The 17,305-nt window shown below is 30.3% G+C and overlaps 2 protein-coding genes across 2 annotated transcripts; both read right to left on the bottom strand.

Moving 5' to 3' along the window:
• Positions 1–3,827: 3,827 nt before the first annotated feature.
• On the bottom strand, positions 3,828–5,755 carry LOC107840262 (caffeoyl-CoA O-methyltransferase 6). The gene is made up of 5 exons (NM_001324582.1): positions 5,663–5,755; positions 5,437–5,516; positions 5,144–5,288; positions 4,207–4,338; positions 3,828–4,121 (listed from the first exon to the last, which is right to left on the bottom strand). Exons 1-5 carry the CDS (start codon positions 5,753–5,755, stop codon positions 3,828–3,830), a joined length of 744 nt encoding a protein of 247 aa, NP_001311511.1.
• Positions 5,756–12,821: 7,066 nt separating this feature from the next.
• LOC124886474 (protein ANTAGONIST OF LIKE HETEROCHROMATIN PROTEIN 1-like) lies at positions 12,822–14,798 on the bottom strand. The gene has a single exon (XM_047395054.1). It carries the CDS (start codon positions 14,575–14,577, stop codon positions 13,312–13,314), a length of 1,266 nt encoding a protein of 421 aa, XP_047251010.1. The 5' UTR covers positions 14,578–14,798; the 3' UTR covers positions 12,822–13,311.
• Between the last annotated feature and the right edge of the window lie 2,507 nt (positions 14,799–17,305).

Here is a 17,305-nt window from a genome sequence, read left to right on the forward strand (position 1 = left end):
ATAAAATTACAACCACGCATAGCTAAAAAGGTTTTAAAAACGCCAGATAAATTAGATTAAACTAAAGATTTACAAAAATTTTTAGGACTTTTAAATTATGCTAGAGCTTTTATCAAAGACTTACGTAAAGTAGTAGGACCGTTACATTCTAAAACAGGATTAACAGGCCAAAAAAATTTTAATTCTGAAGACATAAAATTAGTCCAACAACTTAAGCGCATGATACAAGACATCCTGGACTTAACATTACCATTAGAAACAAATTATTTAATAGTTGAAACAGATGGAAGCCTTCAAGGACGGGAAGTAATATTCAAGGCAAAACCCAATAAATACAGTGATAAAAAGGATGAAAAAATATTTGTTCTTATTCAAGTGAATAATATAAAGAAAAGGGAAAGTTAAATAGCATAGATGCGGAGACGCTAGCAGTAATTTATGGTTTGAATAGTTTTAAACTTTATATATTAAATAAACCCAAAATTTTAGTAAGAACAGACTGTGAGGTTATAGTAAAGTTTTATCAGAAAATAAAAGATAAGAATAGTAATAAAAGGAGATGGTTAAATTTCCTAGATTTTACTTCAATCTATAATATTATTTTAGAACACATTAAAAAGGATAATAACTTAGCAGATCATTTAAGTAGAATAATGAAAGAAGATAACTAACGATTTTTGTTTAAGTATGAATACAAGAAAAGGAAAAGGTAAGGCAGAAGACTCTTCATCCCAAGACTATCTAAAGACACTAATGAGAAACACTCATTTCAGATCACTTACGATGCTAGAACAACCAAAATTAGATAGAATAATTTTTGGACCCCACAACTTGATATGTTACGAACCATCCAACTTAACTTTTAGACGAAAGTCAGAAGTACAAGTGGATAAGCTACAGATATGTTTACTAGAAAATTTATGGATAACATATAATAGAAGAGACATTAATTATTTTATTTCAGTTCTAAATGCAATCTCTAACTAGTATTTCACTAAGTGTATATGATGGTTGGTAGAACTTTTCATAAGTATTAATAAAACTTATTTTTGCTTTTGGTATATAGTCTGTATAGGTATTATATGTTCCGTCTATTTGTATGGATTCTTGAGGTTTTGACAATTTTTTACTTAATTTTTCTGGTGAAATTCTGCTATTTAAAATGCTTCTTGTATATCCTGAATCAACTATAGCTAAAGTCTCAAATTCATAGTCTTAAATTTTTATTCTTGCTAAAACTTTGATTGTACTAAGAAAGAAGTACTAAAACCAACCGATCATTTAATGTATATAAACAGTAAAGGAAAAGTTTTAGTAAGATTCACAGACTACCAATATACAAATGAAAAAGAGACTGATGAAGAAATTGAAGAATGTGAGAATACTAATTTTATGAATATAGAAATATTAGAAGAAGGTTTTGACGCTAAGTAAATAAAGCTATAATAAAAGCAGAAGCTCTATATGAAATAAATAGAAATAGCGTATTTAAATGCACAGGCTGTAAATTAGAAACTTAGACCTTGAGGAAATGAAAGAACATTTTATAAAATGTGAATTAAGAACAGATAATTATGGTTATACACGTAAAAAGAAAATAAAAAGTGAAAATTTAGAATTGATTTATAGTATAGACGAAAGTATAAAAGAATTTATGAAAAGCACGGCAAGTTCCTCAAGCCCTTTCCAAGAACAACCGGTATGTAAAACGTACCATTAACAACATAAAATTTACCAAGACATAGAGTATTTAGAACAAACTCAAACACTTTAACAGACAAGACATAAAACCTAGAGGAATAAGAATGCCAATAGAAGAACTCATTAGATTACAAGAAGGAGGTAATAAAGGAAAAAATCTAAATTTACCAGCTCATGACCCTCAGGCATGGAATAATGTAATAGACATATGAAAAAATGTAGTTGTAGTAGACTACATACAACATATACAGGGTAATCAAGAACCAGATGTAGAAAATATGTATAGATATTTAGAAACATTTCTAGGAGAAAGTACTAAAGCACTTTGGGAAGCTTATAAGATAATATTCCTGCAAGACTTTCAAGAATTAGTAGAACTAGGCTCAAATCCATACAATTTTGTAAACAAAGTACATACTCTACTAACAGGCCAGGATTCCAATAGTGAATTAGTAGTATTACAGCAAGAGTTTTAATAAATTTAGTACAACTAAGCATTAATCATTGGTCAAGAATTAAATAATTTTTAAATGATTACTTTTATTATTGTACAATTAATGAAAACTCATTTGATCAGACTCTAGGAGCTATATATATATATATATATATATATAAGTATATTGACAAAATTCCTCTTTAATCAACTGCACTTTTTTATCTTTAAAATTTTGCGTTGTTTTCTTAATGTTTTTGTATTTAATAAAATAACACATGCATAATTAATAAATTGTCTACATACGCTTATTCTAGGAAAAAAACGTTTGATACACGTGCAACACACGTACACTATTCTAATTATAATAATAGCGGAGGAGGAGTTTGATAAGATGGATGGAATCCTTGATCCTTTTATCCCTCTTGCTCGAGTTTGAGCTCTTATAATAGATTAAAATACTTATAACATGTCTTTTTTTTTTAATGAGGCTTACACGATACAAATTTCAATTAATCACACAAGTGACTTTCAAATATATACCGAACGATTAAAACACTAGGACAAAGAAATATTATGTATTAGATACAATAAACGTTTTGCTCTTTGGTTGAACAATATGCATCTAAATTTCCTTTATAGTTCAATACAAACGTTAGTTTGTTACATAAACATATACGAAAGAAGGTTTTAAAAAAAGTTCTTAATTATTCGAATGACTTCCTCAAGTAATGAAATCATATCTTTAATAGAGGGAGTTACTTCTTACAATATCAGAAATACAATATTCGAAACACAAATATAAAAAATATTAGTATTAGTAACAGATATATTGATGAGATGCACATATTAATTCACAAAACGAATGTAAAATGTCTTACGTGCAAGGAAATTTTTTGGGGTTAGAGGGAATTTTGGGGATTATGCTTAACCTTTTTCTGATTTATGGAAATACACGTTGTTGAGCTATAGTTTTATTAAGTATTTTAAAACGTTTAATAGTCTAACATCTTAATTCCAATTCGGTTGAGGGTCTTATTCCTATAGATATTCCAAATTGAAGTAGAAGAAATACAGATCGCATGACTTAATCACTTTTAATTAGGTGAGCTGTTCGGCATTTTAACTGTATTAATAGAGAAAATTAGAGAGGAGTGTGGTATGATAAATGTGATCTTTAACATTTTCATTACTAATTGGGTTGCTGTCGAATTACATATTACTCCCTCCACAACTTGTTATTTTTTACACGACACACCGATTGAGAAAGCAATAATAATGGGTATAGTAACTTTATCATATTATTCATATTAATTGATGTTTAGTTGTAATAAATAATTAATGCTAAGGGCAAAACATAATTTTTTTTTTGGTCTTTTCTTGATGTGTCTAAAATAATAAGTAAAAATAAAAATAAAATAAGAAAATAGTGACAAGTAAATTCGAACGAATGGAGTATTTCCTAATTAAAGAGGAGATATTCCATTAGGTATATATTATATTGATCAATACAAACCTTAGTTTGTTACATAAACGTTTACACGAGTAAGATTTTTACTACTTGTTACAATTCCAGAAATACAATAATCAAAATACCAAGTATATATAGAAAATAATATAGTAATAGAGATATTAATGAGATCCACATATTAATTCACAAAACAAAAGCGAAAATAAGAAAGAATTAAAATAATCAGCTGATACGGCGGCACAGGGTAATTCCATCACCAACAGGAAGCATACAAATCTCAATCCTTGGATCAGCTGCTAATGCTTTGTTAAGTTCCAATACAAAGTCTCTATAGTACCTAACATATTTCCTCATTGGTGCATCTGGTGGAGCCACCACGGAACCATTCCACAGGGTGTTATCGTACCCAATCACACCACCAACTTTCACTAGTTCTATTATCCTCTTGTGGTAGTTGATGTAGTTGTCCTTGTCAGCATCCACGAAAATGAAATCATACGTGCCATGGTTGTTTTTCTGCTCAAAAAAAAAAAAAAAAAGAGAGATTATTTTACGAACGATTATGTATAGTTATCGTTTAGGTGATCTGATGATAACTTACGTCTTCGACCAATCGATCAAGAACAGGCAAAGCGGGGCCTTCACGGAAATCAATCTTGTGAGCCACGCCAGCCTTTTGGATTATGGGCAAACCAAGTTCGTAATTTTCCCTGTTAATATCCATGGCTAATATCTGCAAAAGTATACATGAATACTTTATTAAAACTAGTTATTTGTATTTTGGTCACCAACCCATAATAGGATAAAGTGGCGTGCACGACTAAGTCCATTTGGTGGTGAATGAGGTAATAATACCATAAATGGAATTCAATAATTACTCGAATTATATACAGTACTTAAATAATGTTGCTTGTTCAAATTGAAGTGGTCACTAATTAAATAAGTAATTACTATTCTCTCCGTTTAAAAAAGAATGACATACTTGCTATTTTAGTTCATTTAAAAAAGAATGACATCTTTCCTTTTTTAGCAACTTTTTAATTCTAACTTTTCACGTGACATATTTAAAATCACAAGATTGAAGAATATTTTAATACATTTGATATATCTTTAATTTAAAATGAGAAAATTTAAAAGTGTTCAAAAGTTAGAATGCTTTTGTGCCTAAAGTTAATCCACTTGTCCTTGTTTTCTTCTTGGCGCGGATTTTATGTTTTTTCTTCTTTCTCCTTTTTTCCTTATTTTAGTTTTTTATAAGGCAGTTTGGTGGGAATGTAATACCTATTTATTTATTTATTGACTTTTTGGCTAAGATCAAGTGCATTATCTATTGTTTAATATTTGATACTACAATTGGATAAACAGAAATTAGCTACGGGCAAAGGTTTGTATTTAAACATTAGAATTCTTTGCAAAATATATAAGATCAACAACGAATTATAAGAAATTCTATTAGCTTAGAGAGATTTAGTGACTCATTAAATTGGCCTGTGTTACTTGAGCATTTAATATGATGATCATATTTTATATTTATATACCTGTCCATCATCTGGAAGAGCAAGAGCAGTAGCAAGAAGAGAGTAGCCAGTGTAAACACCAATCTCCATGGTATTTTTAGCATTGATCAACTTCAACAACATGCTCAAGAATTGTCCCTCATCAGCAGAAGTTGTCATAAGGTTCCTGTTTCCAACAAATATCCATATTATTAATTCAGCCTTAAAGGAAAAATTAAGAAAAACCTACAATGATATTCTTTAGCAATTAACCTTTCAATTAGATTAACCAAAAGTGTATAATACTATGATACATACATAATTAATCAACTCACCATGGATGCTTAGCAGTCAATTCTCTAAGCTCTTTCATGGGTTCTGGCTCTCTTGGGTATACGCTGGTCTCCAGTATGTACTGTTAACATGTAGCAACCAATCATTAATATCAGCCACAAATAACTAATGAATAATGCTATAAGCATATCCACAATTTAAATTTAACCTGTTCAGTTAAATTTAAAATTCTGAATTTGTCTCCACGTATCAAAAACTTTGTTATACCTGGTAAAGAGCATCGCTTTGCAAAAGACTCTTGTGTCCAACTTCTTGGTGTTTGGCTACCTGATTTTCCTGTGCTGCACCATTTTCAGCCATGTTAATTTCTTGATTTTTTTTTTTGTCTTTCCTCTCTTTTTTTTACCTTCCTTTGGCTTATGATTTATGAAGGGGGAGGAATGGAAATATATATATACTCCGTCCACATAGGGATTAGTGATTTTACTGCTTTGCATGAACAGATGGGTCCCACCAATTCAACAAGAAAGTTGGTGAGATTCCTTCTTGGTGTGTTGTCTGCTTAATATAAAATGGGGTCCACATGTAGGACCCATGGAAGTTGTTGCAACCAAGTCTCAACCACTGCTTACTTATAATACGTCACATGACGCCATGGTTACCTATTTTATGAGTATTTGGGACACTTTTTTCTTTTTTTTTGGTTAGTATTTGGAACACTTTTCTTGATCACAATTTGTTGTCCAGTTTTATTTAACCAGATAATTATAAAATGTCGTGATTAATATGATTGGTAATTACCATTATACTAAGAAAGTACGGAAAAATATTGATTTTGATTGTTGATAAACTTCTACTTCTTCCGTTTAAAAAAGAATGACTTACTTTGACTTGATACAAACTTTAAGAAAATAAAGAATATTTTTTTAATCTTGTAGCGCCCTCAAGTTAAAGTTGTGTCAAACGTATCAAAATGTTTTTTAAACTTGTGGTGCTAACCATGTGATATGAAAAATTGAAATTAAAATAGTGCCAAAAAAATTATTTTTTTTAAATAAACTAAAAAGGAAAGTAAGTTATTGTTTTTGAAATGAAGGAGAGAGTACATGTTTCACCTTCAAGACGACTTCGTACTAAAGTTGGAGGTAAAGTTAGAGAGGGTATCTTTTTCCTAACGTAAAGGTATATTAACAATGATTGAGACTATTCTATAATTAAATAAATCCGGCCATTAATATGTAAATAGGCTAACAATTGTCACAAATTTAAGTAGGAGAAATGTGGGAAAATGGAAAGGAATCAAATACTTAAAATATTTTTTTATAACATATAATATGCTGTTTTTTTTTTTTAAAAGAATACATAAAATGAGTGTTACGTAATATGAAATATATACTTTTAACATGTAAATATATAGAAAAAAAAAATTAACTAAGAAGATTGGCTTGGATTGGGACCTGAAATTGGTAGACTTATCAATAAGCTTTTGGTAAACAAATCTTAAATATGTTTTTTAAATTCTTTTGGGAATATAATTGAATTTTTTTTAAAAACAACTATCTGAATACGATTATGTCAATGTATTTTTCTTAATTAACGGTGCAAGTGTTTGGTCAATGGTTGGTGAGAACACATTTTCATTTTCTGGTGATCAGTAACCACCGTCCTCTTTAGACTTTTTGCTTGTCTTTTTTTTTTTTTTTCTTCTTTCTGGTGAAGTAAAATAAGATAAAATGATGTCAATAGCAACTCCATTTTGTCTTGCTTTTCTTAATTATATATGCATACCCCTTTAATTCAGAATCAAAAGCAATAATGACTTTTAGAACCAATATCTCTTTAAGTATGGCGAAATCGAAGTATAATACCGAACAAGTTAACAGTGTAAATTTTATCGTAGTGAATTCAACGACATCCATTATAACGATTCTATTACTACAAAAGGAAAATATGTTAGGTCTACTTAGTTGTATGAAGATTTTGAATTAAAACAACTGAAGTCAAGGTTTTAGCCCCCAAATTTTTGGGGCCCATTTTTAGTAATTATGAATTTATAATTTTGTAACTTTTTTTTTTTAGAAAATATTGAGAATATTTTAATATTTTTTTTGTCTCATTTTAATGTTGTTTTAGCTCAAAAAATATCTCTTTAAAATTCAAAACTAAGTTCACAATTATTTCAAACTTCACATTTAACATTAAAGAAGATTTCTTTTTAATATTGCTCAACATTTTTAAAAAAATATTAATAAATAGGAGTAACTTAGTAAACTATGCCTTGTATTTTATTAGTTTGCTTAATGAATGTGAAAAGAAAATAAATTTTTAAAACTAAAATTAATAAAATCTTACTTAAAATAAATAATGTCTCAAAAAAAATTGAATGAATTAGGTATATTATCAATTGAAAAGGAATTATTTCGAGAAGACCATTATAAAATAATTTTACATCTCAAGAACTTCTAAAATAATTGACTCTCCTCCATCTCTCTCTATATATTCATGAGAAAATAAATACAGGTCTCATTTTGAAGTTTCACTTTAGGTCACCGGATATAATGAGCCGTCCCGAATTAGATCTACCATGGTCCAGACAGTAATGTTGAGACTTCTCTTTTGTAAGTTCACCACGTAAACTTTTAAAATAATGAAACAAATTATTTTTCCTCCTAACAAGTTTGTATAAATCATACTGTTGGTCGATCGAACATGTTTCTTTTGTTCTTTTTAAGGAATTGTAGCGACGAATCATTTCACATTTAATAAAATTGTGAGAGCAAAATACTTCATGACTTGCAATAAACATTTGTCTCATATTTTAGTCGTGTCTAAAAAATGAAACATGAATTTGTTAAGAATATTAAAAAGATGTGTTTAAGTATTCAAAATGAGTTGTACTAAATAATTATAAAGGGCCTGCTGAAATGAATCGTGCTAGACTGCTTTGGTCAACTTAATTTGCTCCCTATTTAAGTAATATTTTGTGATCATTCTTTTCTGTTTATCTGGGGAAGTAATTAATCTTCTTTCAGGGGTAAATTTCATCCATGGTCACAAACTTTGTATTTATTATCCAAAAATCACTTTTCTATCATTCATTTCATCCATGGTCACTTAATTTTGTATCTATTACGCAGAAGTCATTTTTCTTTCATTCATTTCATCCATGGTCATTTAACTTTACTCCGACCATCACAAAAGTCACAATAACCGGATTTTATAATAATTTCATCAAAAAAATGATGTGGCAACCTTAATTAGTTCTTAATTTAAGTGAATATATAATATATTACTCATATCTTGATCCTTTTCATATATGCGTAATCCAATTTTCCTTGTGGATTTTTTAATGAAAGAATACCAATTTCTTAATAGATTAGATTACCTAATGAAGACTATTTTCATAAAAAAAAAATTGGTTGATATTTTTATGAAATAAAATTATACTTATATATTCTTAAAATCCTCTAAAATTGAGACATATGCTGGTAAATTATTTTTTTTCACTTTTGCGTAATAGATATAAAGTTAAGTGACCATGGATAAAATGAATAAAAGAAAAGTAATTTTTGCATAATGAATACAAAGTTAAGAGCCCATGGATGAAATTTCCCCCTTTTCCAAGTGAAACAAAAGAAAAATAATTGGCATAATAATCTATGTTATAGTACTTCTTCAGTTGCTTTTAGATATAATGAAATTGTTAGACACAAAAAATACTTATTTTTGTTTGACTTGTCGATTATATAGCAATTTTTTTAAAAAATAAAAATAAAAATTGGAGTATAGTTGAAACGGTTAGTTAGATAGATAAGGATAATATCACTTCCAACAATTTTTTTTATTTATTTTGAAAAAGACCCCAGGTAAAAAGTTGCAAGAATCAGATGAAATGATATTACTTTCAAATCTAATCGTGTTAGACGTAACACTAATATACAGTATCAAGAGATAAGAAGGCAATCAAATCGAAATGAATAAAATTTACTAATAAAATGACCTAAATCATGCATCAGGGAACACTCCGCTTCATTCAGAAAGGACCTTCCCTACTCGGCGCGAACACAAATTAGTTAAATTCTAATACAAATATCAAATATCGGGTGGAAAATAAAAAAAATACAGAAAGGACCTTTGAGTTACTACTACAGTTATTATTGAAACAAAGCTTAATTTATAAAATAGCCTTCACAAAGTTAACTAGTTTTACTTTGATGCTTCAATTGAGGTTATTTTTAGTTTGTACTTGCTCTCTCCATTTCATATTAATTGTCATATTTTGCTCTTTGATAATTGGTTTAACCAATTTTATATTTTAATTTAGATTAAGTCAATCAACTCAATATTTTACCACTAAAATTTACATATTTAAAACCTACCCACAAAGTATTACTAGTTCCAAGTTTTCTCATGTTAATTTGATTAAAAAATATATTTAAAATATTAATCAAAATTTATATAGTTTGATTATTGAGAAATGAACCATGACAATTGATTTAGAATCGAAGGTGTAATGTCTAAGTCATAGGCAAAAACATGTGAAGTTCTCAAATATGATATATGTGTAATCTATAGAATCAACTCTATACATACCAATTTGAAAAATTAAACACCGAATTCTACCGGCTATTTATATAAAAATCCGAAAAACTAAAGGTGTGATCAAGCAAGAAGGTGATTAATGCTCTAAAATTGAAAGAGCCTTTTGACAATTTCCCCGTTTAATTTGAATGAATATAATATTACCTGAGTTATCTTTTCTCTGGAAGAATAAAGTATATTTCGTATGGCCAAGTCGGAAGTGGTGAGCGTGGCTGGTGAGGTTGGTTAAGTGCTTACCGGTGATTAGATTAAGTTAAAGGTTTGATCAAGCAAAATGAATTTACTAATATACTAATATTATTGAAGCGCCTGTACTTAATTTTTAACATGTGTTCGTGAATTGGTTGAACATGAGTTAGTAAATATAATATATTACCAACATGGGTTGTGGTGCAGTGATGGGGCTGCTCCATCCTTAACCAGAGGTCGAGGATTCGATCCTGGGTATGGAGAAAACTCTGTTGGGAGCGCTGTCACCTTAATGGGTCCTGCAACGCGCGATCCAGATTAGTCGAGGCTTCAATGCAGGCAGCGAACACCGGACACCGGATGGAAACCAAAAACAAAGAATATAATATATTTAGTAAAATTATTGTATAGGATAAAGATGAGTTAATTTTTTATTGTGGAGTTACTGTATCGTGTAAAAATCATGAAATATTCGCTTGTTGTCCATTTTGAATTTTAGGATACTTGTTTGGTAAATCACATTCTTTTTATTTCTCTTGCAACTTATGATTATTTAGATCATGATCTAAACATTTTTTTTCTGCAAACTAGAAATGATCTTATGAAAACATTAGACCATATATAAGAATTTATAAATTATTGCAAACATCAAACAATACCATACTCAAATATTTTAACGATATGGTTGAGCAATATATGAACAACATCACAACGACTCTAACCTTATCTAGAAGAACAACTTTCCAAAGGCTATATTTGAACAAATATTTTAAACTAAAGAATAAATATTATGGGTCAAGAAGGTCGTTTGTGTTTTGAGTTTATTGCCTTATCCTTATCGGCCTTGTTACACTTTATAGGCAAAAAGTTGCCTCGTCAATTAAGTAGATAAGAACACCAAGGTCAGAGACGGATTTTATCGTAAATCAACAATTTCAAGTTAATAGATAATAATACTTGGTCATTGCCAAATATCTATAAATAAACTAGAAAAGTTGTTTTCGTTTAACCTGTAAGGACCCAGAATTTAAGGAGTGTGGATGCTTACTACAATGCACCTAACCAACTTCTTGTTTAGTGGATGCTTTTATATAATTTATAGTACCTATTTTCGCATATTTTTTATATAATTATACCTATTTTGTGTCAAATTTAGTGGGTGTCGAAGCACCCAAAAATTATGTGTAGGTTCGCCCCTGCTGTTACCTATAGGTTATAGGTTTGAAATTTGCATGCAACAATTAGACAGCCTACATCAAACTTATTTGGAGTGTAGCAACTTCGTGAACGTAAAACATAATTAGATGTTTCATGTACCTGGTTGTACGTTACAGTTTCTCCATATCGCAGACGTGCATTTGGTAACTCAATTTTTTTTTTGTTCGTTGTTAACATAGCAAACAAGGTAGAGCTCAAAGATCTGCGTATGTTGAACTAATTACACTAGTTTCATGTTGAAATTGACTATGACATAGAGCAGGTCTACAGCAAAATTTTCAGATGTTTAAAAGGTGACATTAAGGCACACCAGATATATAAGCATACTAGCGTTGTGCTGGAACATATAAGTAAATGATTTAGATGTTTGCAATATGGCTATACTAAGAATTGAATCAGTGAAAATTAAAGACATGGCTTGGTAAGTAAATTGCATCTAAAAATATTGATACCATAGTACCAAATAAATGTCAATTCTTGACATCAAAGTACTCTATTTATCAGTTCAGAGCACCAGGAAAAAATTTAAAAAGTAAAGATCAATTCTGTATCTATCATATGTTGCACTTTTTGGCATAAGACATTCGTTTTGGGCCAATTCCACGTGATTTTTTCCAAAAGACCTCCCACTATTAAAAGTATCATCACATCTTATACAAACCTTCTTTTATAGGCACAAGTGTGGAGTTTAATTCTCATACCGAATAATATCTCCTCTAATTAAGATCCACATGATTTATCACCTCATGACTTACCTAAAGATTATTTGTTTGTCACCCCATCAATTGAGTATTTGTGGCCACCAAAGCCCATTGGCTTTTTTTTTTTTTAAAAAAAAAACATAAATTTCAACCTTATTAGAATTATTTACATTGTCTCACACTTTTTTAATTACTTTACTCTCTCTCCCGATTTATATACATAACAAGATCGACATATACATATAAACTTTTGTATATGACAAGGCCGACATATACATAACAAGGCCGACTCATATACATAACAAGTATGACAAGGCCGACATATACATAACAAAGCCGATTCATATACATAACAGGACTGACATATACATAGAAAGTTATGTATGTATATTTTTAGAGAAAAATGGAATTTTTGTAATATGTTTGCAGAGATGTGATTTTTTGTAATAACTGAAACTTAAGTTGTGGGTTTGTGTAATTTTTAGTTTTTTAATATGTGTGTAACCGTCTCCGAAGCTACGGATAAAAGTAGTAAGCCGACTTATAGATGGGCAAAGACACTTCGGGCCGGTACATCACTTCACCATCTCTATACCTGTCTTGCCAAACTATTGGGCATTGGCACTGATACTAGTTGTTGGACTACTTTAGATCAAATATATTCTTGACGTGACAGTAATATTATCTGCTTTTGGACATAGTATACACAGTTTTCAAGGTCTCACCCCATTAAAAGTACCACTACTTATATTCCTTTGCTTTTCAAGTACTAAAGCATCTTTGACATGATATCTGCTTTTGGATAAAGTACACGCAGTTTTCAAGGTCTCACACCATTAAAAGTACAACTACTTATATATGTAAATTCCTTTTCTTTTCAACTACTCATTCATATACCCACACACTATATACATGCTACGGTCAAATGCAAGTTAAGTTGATATAAAAGTGGAAAGGGAGCCATTGCCATCAGTATAATCACTTCTTCTTGGAGCAAGTCACAGAACGAATTTCTTTCGAGTTCATTGACAATCTGCCAGTATAATCCAATGGCCCCAACACTCTGAATGAGCTGTATATGTTAAAGAACACTAGCCAATATGCAAAACAGCCCAGAAAGGTTAAACTTGGAGCAAAAGATTAACAATCTAGATGAATGTATTTTATGTTCTTTGCCTTAAAAATAAGTACTAGTACTAGAAAATGTCACTGCTTTTGTGACTGAAACTCTGCCGCTTTTGTGACTAATGCACTTCTTATAGCACTTGCAACACTGTCACTAGCAGTCAAAGAGCTCTGGTATTTATGAAATGAATAATCATTCGAATCCTCACAAAATGCTGAATAATCCTCCCTTGATAACAACATATTATGAAGTATTGAACAAGCACCAATAGAAGCCACAACAGTCCTGATTTTTCCTTCAATCGGCTCACTCAAAACCCCCCAATTTCTCAAGCTCTCAATGGCCTTAACGGCTGGCAAGCGCATTAAGTTAATCGCATTGTTGAAGTTCTCTTCATTCGATTGCGAAACAGGATCATCAAATGGTAACATTAACCAATTCAGCAAAGGGTAGTCCCCATTACCAACTAAAAACTTAGGCACAGCCACCCCATTTATCTCCAAACCTTGTGAATTCCTCAAAACTGTGCCGTTTTCGATATCTTGGAACAGAGTTGATGACTCTAAAACCTGAAAATCAGTCTTATTGCCGCGAAAACCGGCTATAATACTAATAATTCTTGACGATGAATCAGCCACTAATTGAGCTGCTATACTCTCTTCATTAACCTTAAATCTCACACAACAGATGACTCCACAGCAATTAGGAATACCCGAAATGGATTCAAAACGAGTCGAAACGGATTCAAGCTCACCCGAATTCAGTAACCCGACCCAAAAACGGTAATTAGTGCAAAGCACCCTACACAACTGCCTAACGCAAAACTTAGCAACAGGTACAGATACACTGAATCTACTCGAAACATCGGTGTAATTCGCTCCGGTAGCCAGTCGAAAAAGCCCGATTCCAAGCCGGGTTTCAGGAGAGAGATTAAGGGGCGAGTCAACCGGGTCACGACACTCAAGCAGAGGCTCCAATAACCCACAAAGCCAATCAAAACTCGAAGAATTAAGATTAAAAAACTTCTTGAAAACATCCGGGTTACGTCTTATGAACGAGTCGGGTCGACCCAGTTCCCCGAATCTGAACCGGGTCAAACCATCCCCACCCGGGTCATCGAATTCTGAGAAAAGGGTACGTTTCCGTTTTCGCGAAAAAGGGATGAGAGAAAGTGTAGCGATATTTTCAGAAACGGAAAGAAAATGAAGAAGAAGAGGAGAAAAGTAATCATTGAAAGAGGAATTAGTAATATAAAGAGTATCTGTAGAAGGGAAAATTACTGCAAGGAGAAGGAGAAGTTCAGCAACAAGAGAAGAAAGAAGAGCAGCCAAATTTCGAGTATTCATAGATTTTTTGTTTACTGTATGTGTCAGTCAGTCAATCTGGTTTGCTTTTTGTTTTTTTTTTGGGGGTCTGTCAAATAAGGTTTTCTTGATTTCAGAGCAAATCAGATTTGCTGCTCTGACATACAATCTGATGAATCTGTATGGTTGACAAAAATAGCAAGTAAATTTGCCTTTGCAAGTTTTCACAAACACACACGTGGGCCTTTTACAGTCAAAACTGATTATTTTATGCCTTTTTGGGAAAAATTATTCATCAAATATCCTAAATTCCTAAAGTTTCTTATTAGGGCTGAGTAAATTTATTCACCTTTGCGAAATGCTTTGTTACCTCAGCAATTTTCTTATTTTTATTTAGAGGTTGTTTGACCATGAAAGTTATAAGTATTTAAAAAGGTAATTTCTATTTTCAAAGTAACGAAAAATAAAATTCAGAAATTGAAGTTTTGTTTGATAATGAACATAAAATTGGAGTTGTTTTTGAAGTTTTATGAGAAATTTGGAGTGAGAAAAAGTTGAATTTTAAATTTTTTAGAATTAATAGTCAAACAAACTTTTGGGAATTTAATTTTAAAAAAAAAGAGTAAAATATTTCATAGTCAAACACCCCCATATTATGATTCCACTTGCGTTACTAAAGCTTTTAGCAGAATCAAATTCAATTGACTTAAATTCCATTTGAGGAAGAAAATTTCCATTCTGTTAGTTGCACAAAAAAGGGAAATTAAGCAAGAAATATATTTATTTTGGAATCATAAATATTTTTCTCAAAAAGGAGGATAGCTAATATTTTCCTTCCATTTTCTATTGAGAAAAAGTTCAAATTCACCCTTGAATAATTGATTACATCTTACTCTTATTATGTATGCCTATGTTATACTTTCTCAATAAATATGAGAATATGATTTCTTTTTATGCTCACTTATAATTCTAATAAAGAAAACAACTCTTTAGTATTTAATTTACAAATCCCTTGTGTTATCTTTTATTATTTTTTTGTGAAAAGAATTATATTTATAACTAAAAACCAAATCTCCATGATTTTTGGACCATTTCTGCCACTACTTTTAGTTTTTAATATCGATCCCTCCACTTCAACTTGTGCATTTTAATCCTCCTAGGAGGAGAGTATAATTCATTGGCACCCATGGGAGCTAAATCCTCAATTATATCGAAAAATCAAATCTTTTTTCACTTATACAAAAAATTGAGGACACCACCATGCCAAATCCTAATTCAACACTAATTATCGTATTAATTTATGTTTGGTTTGGGATGAAATTTAAAAATGAAAGAAACACTTTTAAAATTTATGATCCAAAATAAATCATAGTATTTGTATCACTATAAAACAAAAATATAAAATACAGCATAATGTAATAAGTGGTGGGGATGTTAATATAGTCAAATATATCCAAAGGCCAATTAGCACTAAAGACACAAAAAGTAGATGCAAAAGCAAATATTCCAAGTTTGGATTATTAACCTATGAAAGAGGTCAATTACCAAGCCTATGATGCCACTTACAACTTTATTGCCTGAAATACTATAACAAATTCAAAAAAAAAAGTTGTCTAATTGAAGCTTTTGACAAGGAAATGCATCTCCCTGCTCTTCCTATCGTAATTTTATTTCAATATTTTAATGTTGGGTGTTGGACACTTGAGGCCTTAGCCTGCTCTCTCAAAGCTCCATCGATCAAAAGTCACCTTCAAATTATGTTTTTGATGAATTTATATACCATTTGTCTATTACCAACAATTTTGGGATTAAGTTCAAAAATGACTTTAAAATAGGATGGTCCTCATATTTTATCTTTCATAAAAAAATCTTATAAAAATGATCTCCATAAGGGGTGGTCTTGATTATTTTGGCCCCTTTCAATAACTCTTGCACATAAAACAGACGTTCTAACTCTTGCCTACAAGGGAGACGTTCGTGACATTTCAAGAAAATAAACCTGCACAATTGACCAAAATTTCTGCCTTATAGGCAAAAGTAGAACTTAAATGTTCTGCCCTTAAAGTAGACGTTCTAACTTTTGCCTCATAAGACAGACGTTCAAGACAGTGAATCTACTTAATTGACCACAAGTCCTGAGTAACACGCAAACGTTAGAACTTATTTAACGGGGACTAAAATTCAAAACCACATCCTTTGAAGAATACAAATTTAAGATCGGACATTTGAAAAACAAAAATATAAAACCAAATACTTAGGGGGACACTACGTGCAACTTTTTGACAATTTAGGACCAAAACGCCCTTATAATTTGATGAAGGGTAACTTACATAAATCCCTGAATCTTTAAGTTATATTACATAAAATTCTGACTATTTTATTAATTACATTTTATCCCAATTTTTGAAATGGTGATACATATGTTATAAGGTGATATATATATAAAAAATTGATATATTTGAAACTGACAAAGATATTTATTTAAGAAAATAATAGATTCTATTTTATTCATTGTATTCTTTTATTTAAGGAAAGATATCTAATTTTTCTCTTTCTTGGGATTTAATTTAGGTGTTTTAATTATGTTCCTCTTTTTTAAGGAAATAATAGATTCTCTTTTATTCATTGTATTATTTTATTTAAGAAAATATATCTATTTTTTCTCTTTTATTTTTAGATTTAATTTAGGTGTTTTAATTATATTTCTCTTTTTTTGTTTTTAATTATGAAAGATACTCTTTTTTCGTCTTTAATTTTAGTTTTTTTTTTT

Source organism: Capsicum annuum, chromosome 8 (genome assembly GCF_002878395.1).
Source record: "Capsicum annuum cultivar UCD-10X-F1 chromosome 8, UCD10Xv1.1, whole genome shotgun sequence".
Classification (NCBI taxonomy): domain Eukaryota; kingdom Viridiplantae; phylum Streptophyta; class Magnoliopsida; order Solanales; family Solanaceae; genus Capsicum; species Capsicum annuum.

Coding starts and splice junctions, on each gene's coding strand:
- LOC107840262 (NM_001324582.1), bottom strand. CDS start 5,755: ATGGCTGAAAATGGTGCAGCACAGGAAAATCAGGTAGCCAAACACCAA. Junction 5,289..5,436: donor TTGACTGCTAAGCATCCATG/GTGAGTTGATTA, acceptor TGTTGGAAACAG/GAACCTTATGACAACTTCTG. Junction 4,339..5,143: donor CTCTTCCAGATGATGGACAG/GTATATAAATAT, acceptor ATACTTTTGCAG/ATATTAGCCATGGATATTAA.
- LOC124886474 (XM_047395054.1), bottom strand. CDS start 14,577: ATGAATACTCGAAATTTGGCTGCTCTTCTTTCTTCTCTTGTTGCTGAA.